At 33.5% G+C, this 18,705-nt stretch overlaps 8 protein-coding genes across 8 annotated transcripts, besides 4 other annotated features; 3 read left to right on the top strand and 5 right to left on the bottom strand.

The window, feature by feature from the left end:
* Nucleotides 1–7,760: part of a mobile genetic element that runs on past the window's edge.
* On the bottom strand, nucleotides 6,059–6,303 carry TVAGG3_0698520 (protein of unknown function, DUF4106 family; the record flags this gene model as incomplete). Its single annotated transcript, XM_051243289.1, has 1 exon — nucleotides 6,059–6,303. A coding segment is annotated over one exon (245 nt), but the record flags the coding sequence as incomplete, so codon positions are not given.
* On the top strand, nucleotides 6,775–7,653 carry TVAGG3_0698510 (uncharacterized protein; the record flags this gene model as incomplete). Its single annotated transcript, XM_001298308.1, has 1 exon — nucleotides 6,775–7,653. The coding sequence occupies one exon, from the start codon at nucleotides 6,775–6,777 to the stop codon at nucleotides 7,651–7,653; it is 879 nt and encodes a 292-aa protein (XP_001298309.1).
* A 953-nt stretch (nucleotides 7,761–8,713) lies between the features above and the next one.
* TVAGG3_0698490 (RNA polymerase II transcription regulator recruiting protein) lies at nucleotides 8,714–9,499 on the top strand (the record flags this gene model as incomplete). Its single annotated transcript, XM_001298307.1, has 1 exon — nucleotides 8,714–9,499. One exon carries the CDS (start codon nucleotides 8,714–8,716, stop codon nucleotides 9,497–9,499), a length of 786 nt encoding a protein of 261 aa, XP_001298308.1.
* A 1,207-nt stretch (nucleotides 9,500–10,706) lies between these two features.
* Nucleotides 10,707–11,225: a mobile genetic element.
* Nucleotides 11,226–11,268: 43 nt separating this feature from the next.
* Nucleotides 11,269–11,305: a mobile genetic element.
* Nucleotides 11,306–12,753: 1,448 nt separating this feature from the next.
* TVAGG3_0698460 (uncharacterized protein) lies at nucleotides 12,754–12,909 on the bottom strand (the record flags this gene model as incomplete). The annotated part of the gene is made up of 1 exon (XM_051243288.1): nucleotides 12,754–12,909. The coding sequence occupies one exon, from the start codon at nucleotides 12,907–12,909 to the stop codon at nucleotides 12,754–12,756; it is 156 nt and encodes a 51-aa protein (XP_051089875.1).
* A 1,011-nt stretch (nucleotides 12,910–13,920) lies between these two features.
* TVAGG3_0698450 (uncharacterized protein) lies at nucleotides 13,921–14,283 on the top strand (the record flags this gene model as incomplete). The annotated part of the gene is made up of 1 exon (XM_051243287.1): nucleotides 13,921–14,283. One exon carries the CDS (start codon nucleotides 13,921–13,923, stop codon nucleotides 14,281–14,283), a length of 363 nt encoding a protein of 120 aa, XP_051089874.1.
* Nucleotides 14,284–14,585: 302 nt separating this feature from the next.
* On the bottom strand, nucleotides 14,586–14,875 carry TVAGG3_0698440 (uncharacterized protein; the record flags this gene model as incomplete). The annotated part of the gene is made up of 1 exon (XM_051243286.1): nucleotides 14,586–14,875. A coding segment is annotated over one exon (290 nt), but the record flags the coding sequence as incomplete, so codon positions are not given.
* Nucleotides 14,876–14,944: 69 nt separating this feature from the next.
* Nucleotides 14,945–18,467: a mobile genetic element.
* TVAGG3_0698430 (uncharacterized protein) lies at nucleotides 16,189–16,350 on the bottom strand (the record flags this gene model as incomplete). The annotated part of the gene is made up of 1 exon (XM_001298306.1): nucleotides 16,189–16,350. One exon carries the CDS (start codon nucleotides 16,348–16,350, stop codon nucleotides 16,189–16,191), a length of 162 nt encoding a protein of 53 aa, XP_001298307.1.
* On the bottom strand, nucleotides 16,545–17,703 carry TVAGG3_0698420 (ribonuclease H-like family; the record flags this gene model as incomplete). Its single annotated transcript, XM_051243285.1, has 1 exon — nucleotides 16,545–17,703. A coding segment is annotated over one exon (1,159 nt), but the record flags the coding sequence as incomplete, so codon positions are not given.
* Nucleotides 18,468–18,705: the final 238 nt, after the last annotated feature.

Genomic DNA, 18,705 nt, shown 5'->3' with positions numbered 1-18,705 from the left:
AGGCAAACCAGCAGAGAAAGTGTTGTTTATACGCATGAGTATCTTTTGGTCATAGTAGTTTCTGTCGACATTCGAATAACACTTTGAACCTAAGTTTGAAACAATATATAAGATTGGTGTACTTAAAGTCAATGGAACAGACATTCCTTGTATGACACCTTTTCCTGTTATAGGAAACTGTTGGTAGTAAAAACCAGATATAAGTTTTGTATTATAGCTCATATCGTTTATAGTAAACTCAGTCGGACATCCAAACATAATGAAACCTGCTCTAGTTGCAGCACATGTTACATCCGTCCTTAAAGTATTAAATAAGTCAACAAAACCTGTTGGTGGTATATCTGAGTAAGTATCTTCAAAGAAGTATTTTTTACCATTCACAACAACAAAGTCTTCTGGTGTCAAAAGAGCAAAACAGGCTTTAGTCGTCATCGTGTTTAAGGTCAGTTTACAATATCGTCCTTGAGGACTTTGTAAGTTTGTTGTTATAGAATTATATGACTCAGGGTTTTTAGTCGTAATAGTATAAACCACTATGTCTTCTGCCATTTACTTAGCAAGTAAATTTTAATGAAATGTTGTGGTCGTCAAATATTTTTATGACGTCTGGGAAACTATATTTTAAGTTCAACGTTTCACCTCCTTTCATAACGTATATCTTGTCAATGACATTATATGAAACACCACAGCAACTAACGTCGGGTTCTATTTCTTTGATGTTTATATCGTCTGCCTCTGTCAAAAGTTTCAATAGTTCTTTCAAAATTTCATGAGGTGCAATGACATATGAGTTCACTTTTACAGGGTTGTGTTCGACCAAGTTTAACATTATACCCAAAGCTGACAAATCTTCTCCTGAGTTTTAAGTTTGTCTTTAAGTTGTTGGTAGTCATTTCGAATATCTGCAACAGAACTTAAGTCTCTGCTAACTTCAGGGTATGTTGGTTGTTCTTTTACAGGAACTATTGTTATACCATCTTCGTCTTCGTATGGTTTCCCCACTTCAACATCTCTTTCTTTGACATTGACAACAACACTTTGACTGTTTGTTTGAGTTGGTGAATTTAACTTCACATCTGCCACCGCCATTAAACCTTTTGAAACACTTACGCTTCTATTTTTCGGAAATGACATTTTACTTAGAATAAAAAGATGGACGTATTCGAGTATCTCTTCGAATTGAAGCAGAACAAAGTTTACACACACAAACAATACAAGTTCATTGACAGAGTAGTTCTTTACACAAACAATGGAAAATGTTATAGAATAGCAGTCTTTGCTGAACCAAAATATTTTCATAAAGCAAAGAAAGTTGGTATAACTGAAATGGTGAAAGTTCTTGACGTTGACAAAAATATAACAACAAAACTGACCGATATTTCTAAAGGTAAGTTTTAATACAATATTATCAAAACTGGCGTACTGTCAATATTTGACGGAGAGAAGTCAGTTCAAGAACAACTTACTGACCTGCTGCCAAAATCTGCTCGATGGAAGCTGTCGTTATACCAATCTGAGGAGCCCCAGCAGGTTTCATCGAACGAATCTTCAAAAGAGCATCTTCCGTGAAAAGTGCTATTGGTTTTGTAAACTTCTTTGCTTTCAATTCATCTGGACCGTCTCTGTCACCAGTATATTGTATTTGAACTGTACCAACAGTTGAAATACCACCCATAAAGTCTTCTGAGTCAGCAAATGGAATGCCAAGCCAAAAGTTTGAACGGTCTCCATTTGTATATTGAGTTTTTTGACCTCCTGTATGAGTCCATACTTTCACATATGGCATAATAGAACTTTGCATTTCAGGGTTTATGGTTGTTGTGAAGTTGTTGTTAAAGTTCATAGCATCTAATGTCAAGTTGTATGACCTCATATCCTCAACTGTAGAATATTCTTCTCTTGGATAGTATTTGCCATCTATGTTATATGATATTTAATACCAGGGTTGTAGAAACAAGAATAGTCATTTATAGTTCGTCTGAACAGTACAAACATAGTATCTGCATGTTTCATTGCAGTTGTTAAAGCAATATCTGTTCTTGCACCTGGGTCAGCACTTTGGTTTCCAACTTCACCTGCAAAGTCTTTGACAGATATTTGGTGTATAGGGAACATAAGTGGAACTGCAATATATTTGCAGCTAAAGCATTTGAAATATCTGGGTCCAACATATAGACTGCAAGTCTGCTTTCTATTCTCTTGCATTCAAACTTTTCGCATGTGAACTTAACTGGGTCCAAGCAGTTCCAGCAGCATTGAAATAATAGTTTACTTCAGTTGAGGTTTGAGAAACCAAAGTCTAAGTCAACTTTGTCTTTGCAAAAGTCGGCGAATGACGTTTGATTTGTTCCCTTTACGTCTGTAAGAGTGAATGGGTCTTGTGTTGGTGCAATGACTAAGTTATTTTTGCTTGGAGTAAGTTCTATAGAAATTTTTCCTGCCCAGTTTGGCAAGTATCTTAAAAACCTGAAGATGAGGAAAGATGACAAAGGAACTCTAAGTTTCAATTTTACTTTGGTTACTGCTGCTGCAGTTTGTCCAGAAAGGTTAACATAAACTCCTGGAACGTTAGGGTCAAGTCTTCTTATTTTCTCAATAGTTGCATACTGGTCTGTTTGTTCTCTAGCTTGTGGTTGTACTGAGTTTCTCAAAGCGAACCATTCATAGTTTGCCCATGTTACTGTTTGAACTAAGTCAGAGTTAGAAATATCTTATATCCCATGAAAACTTCTGGAGCATATTGGTATCCGACATAGAAAATTCCATTGCAACCTTTTCAGACAACTTGGCAGAAGGTTTTATTTCAATGTCTTGTTCCACGTATAAGAAAAGAGTTGTCAATAGAAATTATATGAAACCTGTCGCAAGCAATATCTACTGTTGTTGAAGAACCTTCTCCAAACTCACCTACGTTTCCATAAGAAACAGCAGTTGTATATTCGTAAGTTCCAGGAACTATTTCTGACCTTCTAATGGCATTGTCGCATTCGTTATACCATTCGGAAACATTTCCGTTCATGGCATCCAAAACTGTTGGCGTTATATTCTGAGCGGCGTACATTTCATATGAGTAAAAATATAGAATAGTTGGATTTATATGTCATAATAGAACCCACGTGGACCAAGCTTTACTTTGTTCCTGACTGATTTTTAACTCTTCTTTTCCTTCATTGCCCTCTGCTTGAAGTTGTTGCATCTTTTGCATTATGTTCATCTAGTATGTTGCAAATTTCCATGCCTTTTTTGCCTTTTGGCTCTGGTCGCCCATCTCAGGTAACCTATATCTAGAAAGAGTTTGTCATAGTTTGTATTTGAGTCTTCCTTTATTGTTTGCATGACTCTTTTCCTGAGTTTCAGGTTCAAAGCTCTTCAAACAGTGCTGTCCATATGGAATATGCTCGTTTCCAAATATATGTTTTTGTAGCCATTCTGGTTTTCTTTCCATGTTACCAACTATATCTTTTGTGAATGGGAAAGCTTTTACCAATCTTTCAGTCTTGCGTCGTTTATTTCTGTAGTTGGTTTTATTTTGTCAAGGAACATGTTTTTCAATACTAACATTTCATTTGGTACTGTCCATTTGAGTTTTCTTAAATATTCATCCCTTCTCGATTCATCGTCTGCAAAGTAAGTTTTTATGACATTTTGTAAACTTTCGTTTGCAAGGTCATGTACAATAGGTTCTCTTCTTCTCTCTCCCTAACTTTCTTTCTAAACTCTTCACCAAATATACCATCTCTATGGTTCTGTGTAGTTCTTTGAGATAAATGTTCTAGAACGTCAGGTGTTATATTTCCATCAGCCATGTTCATTTCATACTGGTCCAAAATATCTGCATGTTTCATATCTTTCAATGGCATTAAAGCGCGCGCTTAAAATACCAGCTATATCTTGTTCACCATTGACTTCCATTGCGTCTACAACTTCTTGGAATTGTGGTTGTAAGTTTATGAACCACCTATCCGGGTTAGCTTTATGACCCCATCTCATTGTAGTTCCATCGTCTGCAGAAACAAAAGTAGGTTTGTTTCCATCTTGGTTAGGTTCTGAATGAACTTTAAACAATGTTTCATTTCTATATGTTTTCTTGAAATTTAACCTTTTATCTTCACCGAGTTCATCCGAAGATTGAACGTTAAATGCTCGTAAGTAAAAGGGTTGTTGTATTTGTGTACATTTTTTTTCAGTTCTTCCATTCTATGCTGGATATTTTCATCTGGTGTTGGAGTCTTTTGTATGTCGGCAAACATTTTTCGATATTCTTCTACTATGTCAGCCGAATCTTTCTTAGACTCTTGGGAAAGATTCCATATTCACCTCATACTCTTGTTGAGGGTCAAGATTTTTCGGCTGTTCCAAATCTTCATCTAGTTCTGTGAAGTTAGTTTCCAAAGGAAGGACTTGTTCGTTTCCTTCAGGCTCTTCTAGCTGTTGTTGCTGAACTATTTCTTCCATGTCTGGTTGTATCTGAACTTCTTCCTGTGGAGTTTCTTGTACCTCATCTGCTGGCATTTCATATATTCCGAGACCGTTTTCAACAATTTCCCTATCTACGTCATCCGCATTCATAAGCTTTTGTTCTTTCGTTCCGTCTCTATTTTTACGCGTTTCATGACGAAAGTTGAATTGTCATTTAGCTCTGACATCAAATATCTCGGAGTAAATTCATCCATGTCATTTGGATGATATGCTATTAAATCATATCCTTAGCGAGCTTGTATTTTCCAGGTTTGAGATTATATCCGTTTTTGGTGCTGAGCCATAAAGCTAAATAGGTTCGGGTCAGTATTTCCATCCTTGAACTTTCCAATAGCTTCTTTATATCTGTCACTAAAGTCAACAGTATCTGGGAAACCACACTCTTCTTTAAGCTTTTTAAGAATTCTTGGTTTCCTTGTTCTCTACTTCTTTTATGTCCTTGCTCTGTTTGTGGTTGTTGTTGTGCAGGGTTTTGAACTGTTGGTTGTTGTGTTGGTTGCTGTGCAGTGTTTTGAACTGTTGGTTGTGGTGCTGGTTGTGGAGGTGGTTGTTGTGTTGGTTTTGGTGCATGCCTGTGTCTGTGTCCATGTGACGATGTAAATGTTTTAGGTAGTCCTGGTGCAGGTGCTTCTCTTGGAGGGTTTGGTGGTATATAAGTTCCACCAGCTGGCACATATGTTCCATCTGCAGCGTAATGTCCTACCTGACTTTTCGTTCTTAAGAAGCATTTACTAGGTCTGTTTTGGTCTGTTGTAACTCTTTTTCTTGACTTTCCACAACAGTTGCTCTAACGGCGTCATAGGCACTTTGAACTGCCTGTCTCGTTGCTGCATCTGTTATTTTCGTCATATTTTGTGCTACTTCTCTTAACTCTTTGTCGAAACCTTCAGACTTCAGTTTCTTTCCAGATGAGAAGTCGTTCACTTGTTTCACCTTACTATGAAGAGCTTCGAAGGCGTTCTTAAAGTCAGCATTTGTTAAAGCTTCATTTGAACTATCTTCATCCGCTTGTATTTTTTGTCCTTATTGACCCTATGAGTTGGGCTGCTTTAGCGTTGGCTTGGGCATCTAACCAGTCATTGTTGGCTTTTATATATTCTGCGCTTTTCATTGCCTTTTGCATAGCCGCGTCGTTATTTTTACTTTCTTGTGCTAAGTTTTCATACTGTACGGTTTGGTTTTGCAACTGTAAAAGTTTTTCTGCCTTTACATTTGCTTCAACTTCTTTTTTATACTCATCGCTATCCATATATGTCTTCAGGGCTTTTTGTTTTATCTCTTCATCTTTCAGTATTTTATATTGAGTAGTATGGTTTTTCAAATTTATGACATCTTGTTCCATTTTTGCTACTTCTGCTGCTTTTTCTGACACTTTTTTCGCATATTCCTCTGTACTTAGTTCTTTCAGTTGTTCTTCTTTCTTTTTTTCTCTACGTTTAACTCATTGAGTTTCTTTGTGTGTCTGTCATATTCTAGTTTCTTTTCGTTTTCACTTATTTGCTTCTGTATGTCTATGTTTGACTTTTTGACATCTGTTATTTGATTTTTGAGTGAACTCAAATTCATTTGACTTTGAGGGTTATAGGCTGTTCCGTCTGCAGCTCCACCATAGCCTGCCATTTTCGCTAAAAGTGCCGCTCTTAAACCTCCACTCTGTGCACCAACAACTCGGTTTAAAAGCATAGGATTGCTTGACATTTGTTGCAACATAGTGGGGTCATTCAGCATTTGTTGTTGCAACTGTTGTTGTGGTGTCAGTCTTACTATTGGATGTTTCAATGCTCTCTTCCTCTTACGTATATTCTTACGTAGCTTACGTGGCATTTTAAGTGAAGTTAAAAGCGGTTTTTGACAGATGTTTATATGACACTTTTTGTTCAGCACAAAAAACTACTCGGTCAAAGTGTTGTCAGTTTTGTAAAATAACCGTCCTATCTCATTCTATAAGGGGGAAAGTCTTCTCAAAGTATACTTCCTTGGAACGCCTGTAACTTTTCCTGTAGCGACGATAGACCCTTACTTGTCCAGACAAAGCTGTACTATTTTGAGTGCTCTACAAAAAAGTCAACGGCGACGACTCTCAAAAACCGTTGTGTAAAAAGTTTTACCGTTGGACAAAAAAGTATATATAGAAAACAAAAAACGTTTATAGTTCATTCAATATTTGAGATGGAACGGTTTGCCAACGGTAACTATTAAATAAAATAAAAAAATAGAGGGGGTTACCGTTGACGAAAACGGTTTATTTTAAACTTTTCTATGAGTAGTCCGAAAAAAACAGTTTATTTTTGTCTAATGGAAGCCAACATTAACAATTCTCAACCGCTAACCAAAGCCAAAGCCCCACAACCTCCAAGAACTGGCACAGCTGTTAGAATAACCGCCAAAAAGTCTAACAGCGAATTAAGAGAAATTCTTCAACAAATTTGCTCTAAATATCTCAAAGACGCCGAAGAAAACACACAACCAGACGCTATATACAATACTCAGTTCTGTGAAGTTCTGAACAAAGCAATTGCTAGTTCAATTGAACTTACTAAGACAATTCCAAGTCCAATTGAGCTTAGCGATGTCTTAGTTCAGTATTTTCCAACATTTACTAAGCTCATAATGTTGAGAACTTTATACCAAGTTCGTCAAAATCTTCCTCGTAACATCCAACGGTCATTCGACAAGACAATTGCCGAATTCCAAGTCTTTAGTTACGGATATGACCAAGATGAATACATTGACGAGTTCGGAGACAACTGTACAAAATGGTTTGACTGCTATACGACTACACAATTTGAATTCGACTTTCTCGAATTCAACGCAGCAACCATTTATATCATTGCTCTTTACCTTTCCGAACAACAACAAGACCTCGCAGATGGAGATGTTGTTACTGTCGTCATGGAAACTCCTGAACAATTCGGAAAAAAGAAGTCTCTAATTGCCAAATTTGTTCCAGGACATCAGCTTTTCCAACGCACAGAAGTCTTCTGTATTCCTGGAACTAAGTTCTTTGTCAGGAGCGAACTCAAAGAAAGATATAATGTGTCATTCAATTACACATTATATAATGTCTTCGACCCAGAAGAAGACTTCTTCCCAGAAGCAATGGAAGAGGAAGAAGAAGAGAAACACGAAGAAGAGAAACACGAAGAGTCCTCCGAATTCACACCAGAAGACTAACAATTTTCCGAATAAAAACCTCATTTTATACTAAACATCTTCGGGGCTAGAAGGGGCGCAGCCCCTGGAAGCCCCACTACCTTTTTTTTTTTTTTTTTTTTTTTTTTAAACATATCATATTTTTCGATGAGAAACAATATAATGAATATTTATCCCATTTTTTCATAAAACGATAATTACAAATTATTCAAAAATTAACTTTTAGACCACTATCATCAAATTAATCGAATAGAATTATTACTTACACATTTCTAATTATTCAAAATATATAAATATAAACGAAAACAAAAAATCAAATAGATGGTTTTATAATACACTTGTATGGAATTTAAAATCCATTCTAATGGATATCAATTCTACAAAACATTTTAATAAATAATTTTTTACAGATAAAGTACATAAGATATATATAAAAATAGAATTATAATGATATGAGATGAATAAACAATTAATGTTTTTTTAATGATAAGATTGTGTTATTTTCACCAATAAAAAATTACACAATTAAATTGTTATTATTTGCTAAATTAATATATGCATATGATTTAAGTTACAAATATTGAAAATATTTCCAAGCTTGGTTTCAAATTTTAAATTCAAAAAAAGATTTTCTGAAATTTCAAAAAAAAGATGGTAAAAAAAATAAAAGTTGATTTAGAGCTCTCTCATGAGATTTGTAAAATATATCATTACGATTTTAAAAATTTCATATAATTATTTTTTGAATGGGTAGATATCTAGATCGAAAAGATTCGTATTTGTTTTACATTCGTCGACATTTTCTAAAAGAGAAAATTTGAATAATAGAAATTTTTTTTATCAAATAACCGTTCATCTTAAAATTTACATTTAGCAATTACTTATCTAAATTAGAGGACAAAGCGTAGAACATGAAATTTTTAATTATTAAATGTTCTTCAATTTTTCAAAAGATCAAAATTTGAATTTGAACAAAATATGCTTTTACAGTCCTTTATAGTCAAATAATTAAAAAACTTTAAATTGGGATTAAAATTTTGAATAGACCTTTAGACGATTTCAAAACTGTTCATTTTCTGAGATGGCAGAAGAACCATCTCTTCTTAATATTTATGACGTTTTCCTCTCAGGCTACGATGAGTTGAAAGTTATGAAGATGAAGGAAATCTTTTACAGCTTCATTATCAATAAAACCCCAGCTAACGAATTATTAAAACAATGCATTTCGGTTTTGGGAACAACTCAGCCACTCGATAATTTAATTAAGCTCTTAGAAGTAGATTCCAGGCCTATTCCGGTTTCAAGCTCGAGTAGAAAGAAATTCGTTAACAAAACTTTTAATTCTTGGACACAATACGAAGATCAAAGACTTCTCGCGGGCATACATAAATTTGGTATATCCGATTTTCGTCTAGTGGCCAATTTTGTCGGAAATGGAAGAACTCGAAGTCAATGTTCTCAACGTTGGAACCGCTCACTCAATCCAACTATTGTAAAATCTCCATGGACCCAAGAAGAAGATATAATGCTTATGCGTGCTGTTGCAATCAATAGAGACCATAGTTGGACCAAGGTTGCAAATGAAATTCATGGGCGAACAGATGTTCAATGTAGATATAGATATCAACTAATTTATCAAAAATATCCATCAGACTTAGGAATAAAACCAAATGAATTCATCACGCAATCTTATGGTATTCAAATTCCATTGCCAATGGCTCAATCTTCAGAAAATTTGCAGGAATTTTCTAATAAGAAAAACGTTGAAATGGATAGTTATACTCCATTATCCAAAAATTTAATTGATATGTTAAAAGTATCCACTTCCGATCCATATAGCTTATTCAACATATGCGAAAACAATTGAAAAGCAGACTTGTTTAATTTTGTTATCATTTTTCTGTACTTTCTTGTTTATTAAATTTTTCTGTTTAAAAAATCGAGGTTTTTATAATTTTATTTAGTAGATCATTATCCGATATTATGTAGTACTTAAAATGCTGATCGCTAAGTTTGGGACTTGTCTTGGCTAACTAAGCTTCGATTTTCTAGAAAAAATGTAATTTTAATTTTGAAATCGATAATCTATTCTACATGAGTTGGACATTATTACGTAAAAATAATTGAAGAATAAAATAATCATTGAAAAGGAATCTATCTGAAAAATTGATCATATAACGATTCTTTCAATTTATGGATAAGTGTTTTTATTATACAATATGATATAATAAGTTATGTTTCTTCAATTGAGACTGGAAGTAGTATAAATATTTTTGTGAGTTACAACTTTTCATAAGGCTTTGAAAAAATAATTGAAATGAATGCATGGGAAAAAAAGTAATGGCAAATATTATCTGAGATGAAGTGGTATTAAATGCCGATATTAAAAAATAATCGCTTCAAAAACTGATAAAGATGTTGATTCTATTATTGCCAATGCATTGAAATCTTTAATTTTAACCAAATGATTAATATGTTAGCTAGCCATACAGATCATATGTATTTCTACAATGCTGACTCAGCAAAAATTGAATATCATCGATTTTTAAATTGTTAAATTGGTTCAATAAATGATGAAATACAAGATAATTAGCTAAGAATAATATGATCGATTCAATATTATTTGGAAATTCAATTTTAGAAAAATTATTTAAATTGAAAATTATGCCAACTAGAATAAGATCCAATCAATATAGTATATCAATAAATTATAAACAAAATTCGAAAATTCTTCAAATTTCAAAATCCATTTTTGAATTTCAAAAAATAAAAGATATTCATTCTTAGGAATCAATATGAGAAATTATGTACAAATCAAATCGTATCAAAGAATAATATAATATCCAATCCAAAATTTTATCTTTTATCTGTTTCTTTTGCTGATTTATTTGAGCAATATATTTAAACCATCATTATGATAGCATAATTCAATATTCATTTTTTACTTTCAAAATTCAGAATTCACAACTGTTCGCATATTTGAACTCATTCTATATTATTATGAAATGTTTCATTAACGTTGGGGACAAACGTTGGAACAGGGATGTAAAAAAATTCTTTGAGAATTTTTTTAAGGGAGGCTTCCGACCAGAAAGCTCTCTCAATTTTTTGTGATGTTTACACCAAAAGTGAGATTCGTTAAGCGTTTTTCTCGTTGAATATTGAGTTTCCCGGATTTTGAGTTATTCATAAAGCTCCTCTATATTATACCCTATCTACTGATATGATTATTTTTGAAAAATCTCTTAAATCGACCTGCACTGAATTTTTTAGGGAAAATTCGAAATTTTCTAGGCGTTTTCTGCAACGTTTTTTTACGGAATAAAATCCGAAAAATAATTTTTTGAAGAATCATTTGGGTAGAATACTTATCGAAAATTATATTTATTATAATTTTGGTCGATAAAAATAAGCGGATTCAAAACTAGCAAAAACCCTTTCGGCAATTTGTGGACGATTCCGAACCCCCTCATTTTTGAAATTTAATAAGAAAAATAGAATCTTTATTAAATATAGATTTTAAAAAACTTGGTTATAAATTACGAAATTTTCTCACTTGGGCTAAAAAGTGACAATTTGGTCGGAAGCCACCCTTAATTGAAAACATTTTAAGCGAATAAATTTATTAGTATATTGTAATAAACAGAAATTCATCAAAAGTGACAGCTCTCAATTTTTTGACATTTGTAAATTCTAAATTGAATGAGAAAAATGAAATAATACTAAGCATAAGGGTTTCGTTTTGCGAAGAAAACGTACAATACGCAATTTCGCTAAAAAACATTTAGCTAGCAATTTCGACCTTTGACTCCACTCAAGACGTCACTTTTTTAATTTTGCGGTATCATATTTTTGGAAAATCTTTATGAATATTATATAAAAAGTCTCTTTAATATCTATATTTCATATTTTTATCGATTTTTAAAGTTTTTGCGAAAAGTATTCAATTATTTTTGCTATTTGGTCGGGTAGATGTCAGATTTGCGACATTTTCTGATATGATATTCAGATTCTACGTTGATAATAATGCTTATAGAACCCTCTTGCTATTGTGTCAAAATTGCGAAACCGATAGCAAAAATATCTCGCAATATCAAAATTGAGATATTGAGTGAATTATGCATTATAGAGATTAAAAATCTGATTTGTGAAAACATCTCATCAGTTTCTAGCTAATTCAAAAATCTTTACTATCTTATTCGATTAAAATGAAAAGGGAATAGTTTCATTATGCTTTAAATGACAGCCTTATAATATAATCATAGTTTTCGCTCAATATGCAGCATTTTTTTTTCGAAATCTATGGTCAATATCCTAAATACTGATTGCTTTGCATTCATATCTCTTACATTTTCTATACCCACATCACTATTCATTGCTATTCCTATCTTTTTCATTTTTGTTTGTTTCTCATAATTTCTCAAAAAACATGATAACTTGATATTTGTAAATATCATACTTTATAACGTAAATAAGAACTTGACCTATTAAGAAAAGCAGTAATGAAAAGAAAATCTGAAATTCATAAAAATTACAAGTTTCTGATGACAATTAGCTTAATTAAACCAGGTACAAGATTATATAATTGTATTTTCTATCCAATTATCCATATAATATCTTATCCAGAAAAAATAACTTGATCAATACCAAATGATTTTTTAACTAGTAAATAAAGTATTTTCTTTACACACACATTGTATATCATAGTTTTTTTTTTTTGGTTTCGCAAAACATCCAAAAACAAACATGCTATAAAAGTGACAATTTTAGCAAAACGAAACCCTTACTAAGCATAATACAATATTCTAGATTTAATTATAATTAGGAAAAAGTTAGTTTTGAGAGTACTTTTCATAGGCATATAGAATGAAATCTTCTGAAAAATAATATCACATAAACTCATATTATTTTCTAATATATAACTATTTTATATAAAAATCAAATTCAATGATCTTAAAAGCGAAGGATAAACCTCAAAATTTACGAATATAATGAGTGGGAATATAATGCTTATCTATCATAAAACCATATGAAAAAAAAAGGTAGTGGGGCTTCCAGGCGCGTTGCGCCCTCTAGCCCCGAAGATGTTTAGTATAAATGAAGTTTTTATTCGGAAAATTGTTAGTCTTCTGGTGTGAATTCGGAGGACTCTTCTTGGATAGAGTCTTGTATTTCCTCCTCTTCTTCTTCTTCCTCCATTGCTTCTGGGAAGAAGCCTTCTTCTGGGTCGAAAACATATATAATGTGTCGCTTTTCACAAATTATATATGTTTTCATGCTTTGTCACTTTTCTGTCACTTTTCGGGTAAAAAATTTTTATTATTATATATAAATGAATTTTACAAAACCACTGTTACCGTTCTTTGGAAATAAGAGTAAATGTAAAGATATTATATTGAGAGAACTTAAGAAACTACCGAATGGTCTAACATTTGTAGATTTGTTCGGTGGAAGTTTCTATATATCCCATTTGTGCCATACAATATTTCCTGACTCAAAGATTATATGCAATGACTTCGACAACTATATGGACCGTCTCAAACATATACCAGACACAAACAATATATTGAAAGAGTTAAAAGAAAAGATACCTATAGGTAAGATGGAACGTATACCATTAGATAAGAAAAATATTGTGAGAGAGGTTTTGAAAAAAGCAGAATATATAGACTGGGATAGTATATCTGCTAGACTATTATATAGTGGTTCTATAAGAGTTCATGACATTGAAACACTTATGTCAAAAGTTTTATATCTTAACTATACAAAGGTTTTCAAAGAGGACATAGAAAAATATATTGAGGTATAGAGTTTGTGAGATGTCATTGGACAGAGTTGTATGAAAATATAAAGACAAGGAAAATGTTTTCTTTATAGTGGACCCGCCGTTCTATAACACATGGGATTTTCAATACCAAGTAGACTGGACTTTGAGAGACTCTTTAGAAACTTTAGACGTTATACATAACCATCCATGCTTTTACTTTACATCCGATAAAAGTGGTTTGGAAACCGTTATGAGATGGTTAGAGGACATACATGACTATGAGTTTATATATGACAAGATAGAATATGAGAGAGGTCCTATAAACTGGAGAAAGTGTCACAATAAAGAAATTTTATTAGTAAGTAAATGTGGTTTGAAATAGGACTACTTGTTTTAGGTTTTTTCCATTGTGTCATTTATTTATTTGACGTGGCAGAAAAGTACAGAGAATATGAAGATGAACCAATGCCTGCAAATGTTCAGCATATGTACTCGTAAGAGATATTTTTATCTAATATTAAATGGACGCACAGAACTTAGCGAATGCACAGCAACCTGGACAACCAAACCCAGAGAATATTCCAAATGAAGTTAGAATACAAACTGCAATGGCAAACTATGGTCAAGTGCCAACAGATGTACAAATGCAAACTGCCATGTCAAATGACGCTGCGTTAGGTTTGCCACCATGGTATGCAAATATGAGATGGAAAGAGTTTTATACAAACCCTGAAGTGGGATATAAACAACTTTATGCAGATGACGCGAACACAGGAGTTGACCCAGAATATGTTTTCTACCAGAGGAGAAACAGAATGTATGAGTTCCAGTTAAAGAATGCTATGGAACTCAACAGGAAACGTAAGAGACTAGGTGGACATTAGATTTTTACATATAGTAAAATGGGTTTCTTCAGTAAGATAGGAAACTTCTTTCGAAATGTTGGAAGAGGTATATGGAATGGAATAAAATCTGTCGGAAGAGGAGTATGGAACGGTGTCAAAAATATTGGTAAAAGAGTAGGTCAGTTTGTTGGTATTATACATAAAGACCCTGAACCAGAAGAACAAGCTCCTGTTATACAACAGCCTGAACCTGCACCACAGTCTAGTTGGCAACCAAATCCAACACCTCAACCGTATTAAAAAATTATATTTTTACCGTTCGATAGTAGTTGTATATGAAACTAAGTTCTAAGTAAAACGCATGGTATAATGGAATTATTCTTTTTCTTCCATCTGTAGTAAACCATACTTGAAAGTCTGAAATACTTCCACTTGGTGGTTCGTATAACTTTGTAGGTTTTTCGTAAAAGTCATTTGCCAAGCATAAGAAAGAGTTTTGGGCGCCAGAAAATGAAGCATGAACAATAATAGCATCTGGGTCGAAAATATTTTCATATGTTCCATTAGGGTTTTCGACTTCATAATAGTCCGGGTGCACTGGATATGCTGCAGGCTGATTTAACATCCTCATAAATCTATACCATGCCAAGTTGTTATATTTTGTAGAAATATAAACGTTTTCTCCAAGGTCTTCTATTTTTAGGGTTGTTAAAAATATCAAAAATTAGCGTTTTGAAGACACCATGGTGTCTTATAATTTTCCCTTCCTTATTGGCGTGTAGAAATAAATGCGCCAATAGATTGAAGAAGACGAATTGTTTTTCTCTTAATGAACTTTAATCCTTTTGATATAAGAATATTAAAAACATTAATATAATTTCGATTTCGGAAATTAAATTTCCAAATTTTTTGTCGATTTCGGAAATAACAGGATCCCGCATCCAACACGCAACAACAAAACACAAAACACACTTTTTGGTTCTTTCATCGTTTTAATCGTAATTTATGTAATACATGATTTGGATAAATTTTACAAAAATAGAACCTATATTATATTCTTTTCAAAGATTCTTGCAAATCATCAAAAATAATTGTATTTTAAAAAACGATCAAATTATCCTTTCATTATTTTAAACTTAAATTAGTTTTTATGATTGACTAAAGCAATCATATTTATTCATCATTAAATAAACAAAAAAATAATATTTGAGAGTTATTTCAAAAAAAAACGCATTGAATTTATTAATTTGTCTCAATTTCAGTATTATAAATTTTTATAATTTCAATATTTTGAAATACACTTTTTAATATTTCAATATTTATGATATTTCAATGTTTTAAGTGGTCTCAAATTGAGCTTCTCAAATATAAGTTGGCCTATTCAAATAATAAAATTAAATAATATTTAAAATAATAAATAAAAGTGATTGAGGTCATAGCAAAACGGCTGTTTGGAGGCAGTTAGGAGCTAGCGGTTGAAGCGATAACATTCACAGCCAACATCTACGGTCAAGCGGCAGCATTCAAGGGCAACATCTATGATCAAGCAGCAGCAAGGAGCTACGGCAGCAACGAACTACGGCAGCAAGGGGCTACGGCAGGTCAAGCGGCATCATTCAAGGCCAACATCTACAATCAAGCAGCATCAAGGGGCTACAGTAGGTCAAGCTGCAGCATGGAGCTACAGCATCAAGGAGCTACGGCAAGTTAAAGATCAGTCAGATCTGGAAATATCTTTTTCAGGATTTCATTTGTCATGAAAAGCTTCAATAGGATTCTACACTTTATTGGATCTTCACGTGCGTTTTGATTAAACCTATTACGCAGGTTCCGCACAATTGAAATCATTCTTTCCACATCAGCTTCGGTTGCAGCAATAGACATGAATTTTAAGGCAATCTCTTTCAATGCCTTGAAATTTGCATCACATGCTACCCAAAACCTTTAATCCAAGCAGGTGATGTCGGTGTTGTTCCTGATTTTACTCTCATTCATATGTATAAAGTTGGAAAGAGCTTTCTTGTACTCATTAGCTATGTTCTTGGCCGAACTTCTCTTGTAGAACCTCGCTTCTGCTTCTGCACGTCTCGAAAGCATCTCGATCATAAAATCGTTGAAGCTGTACTCTTCCACTTCTTGCATTGACAGAGACGCCCATTCACCAAGGTTCCTGCCTAGTCTCCTCCTTGGTTCATTCTCTTCAACTTCTTCATCCTGAGCAATGTCTTCTGCATCTACTTGGCCATCACCTTCAATTGCTTCGTTCTCAATCTCGGGCTCTTCTATATCTAGATTTCTGTCCAATTGATCCTCTGCCACTTCATCCAAATGATCAGGGGTGTAGCTCCTTGGAGGGATTTCAAGTTCAGCATTGATAGGTATTGGTTCTTGGAAGAAGAGTGAAACGTCTGGCTTGTACTCAGTATGCATGTTCAATTCTGCGCGGATGACTGACCGGCCCCATGGAGTTAGACCAAAGGCAAATTTCATCAAAGCGTAGTTGCCCTGTTTGTCAAAAACTTCATTCATGTTGGCGATTAATGCATCTGCAATGCGCTTTGACGAACTTGATAATTCAGGACGATTTGCAATTCCGGTCAACTGCTCAATCGTCGATTGAAACATTGGATAGATGTAGCAGAAGCAGCCAACGTCACTCTCTGCATAATTCAAGAGTTTCTTGATTGGTAAAAGAATCTCTTCGAAATTTAACAACCATTGTGGAAGTCCATCCTTGAAATCAATTTCCATATCCCTTAAGATCTGAACAGATTCCGGTGGATCATCCATATTGAACAATTCATAAATTTTAGGGTGTTTTTCTTTTATCCACTTCAGAAGATCCCAGAAAAACATCCAGCGATGATCCGGAACATGAATAACCCTCATATTCAATGCCCTTCTCGTGTCCGGCTTCGATAACTCCTTGCTTATCGCTTTGCAATAATTAATTTGCATTGCGAAAGCTGCACAATTGTCTGCCGTATGCTTCACCACTAAGTTGAGGAGATGCGCAACACATCGGATATAAACGGTTTGAAGACCCGGATATAGTGCTCCGCATCTCCTCCAGTGGCACAGCCCTTTAACTTGGGCGGGGCATCCATCGGCAACAATTGCAGAAAGGAAATTATTGTAATCCCTGGCATTCCAACCATCAGCGATCATAGTATCAATGAAGATATGGTTCTTCATTTTTGCTGGATTGCTAGCCATCACAAAAAAGCCATGCCGGCTTCCGTGTGATGCCGCATCAATTGTTATCGAATAGTAGCCCATCTTGTCAAGCTCAACGTGTATTTTTGGAGCTACCAAGTCGGCTAATGTAATGATTCCATCCCTTATCTCGTCTCTTCTATATGGGATCTTGAGTTGAAAATTGATTACTCCCTTGAAGGTGGAGTAGACATGTCGGGCGAAATCTTCTAGTACACCTGAAGCGGCCATATTGATTGACATGTTGGTATCCACAACAAATTTTACAACATAAAGTAATTTTCTATCTTGTTTTATTAAATCTCTTCTCGTATATGGATTATTTTCACATTGTATTTGATATATATGCTGATGATCTTCATCAAATTCTGATGGTTTTCGATGATAAATGCAGCGCATATATGTTTTTGTTAGTAAATTGTAATGTATCGCTAAACAATAACAATAAAGTCTTTTTCGTTCTTTCGATTTTTCGCTTGTATCTGGAAGATAAGCAATATTGAAGCATACTCGACATTTATTATTAGTTGAGAATTTAGTATCCTCGAATTTTGGTAAGGGAGGTACTTTTCGAGGGATATTTTTGGGAGGAAGTTTGCAATCAATCCATCCCTCAAATTTGGATTCATATTCATCTTGTGTTTCAGTCATTAATTCTTAAAAATAAAAAGGGTAAAAACTAAATACAATGGGTAAAATTCAATAGTGTCTGTGCTATCGTTCAATTTGAAGGTGTCTTTTGAAACCGCAACACACATTGAATTTTTGAATAGTGTATTATGGTTTGACAGACACCAATGAAAAAAATAAAATGATATTTATTTTAAATATATAAGATCCTTATATAAAATATAAATATTTTATCGTTTTATTTTCTTGTTTTAGAAATGTTTTTTATTGAAAAATCAATAAAACTAACTCCAAAATAAAATTTTTGATTTAAAGACACTATGATGACACCAGGCAAATCTTCCAAGACACCTATCGTCGGGAATCTAACAACCCTATCTATTTTATTGATTTTAACAGTTGCATTTTTCCTGTCATAAATAATATCGAGATGGTATTCTCCTTCGTCAATGTTATACTGGTTTGCATATTCAATATAGATATCGTTTATTTTTTCTTGAAAAGCTTGAAGAGTTGTTTCTAAGTTTATAAGCAAACTAACTTGTAAAAGTTTTCCCTGTTCAAATTTCTCATACATACGTTTTTCTTTGTTATAGTATCGAACTTCAAAACCGA

This window comes from Trichomonas vaginalis, chromosome III (genome assembly GCF_026262505.1).
Source record: "Trichomonas vaginalis G3 chromosome III, whole genome shotgun sequence".
Lineage (NCBI taxonomy): Eukaryota > Parabasalia > Trichomonadida > Trichomonadidae > Trichomonas > Trichomonas vaginalis.
Note: the sequence above shows the minus strand (reverse complement) of the source record. Positions and strands in the feature narration are given on the sequence as shown.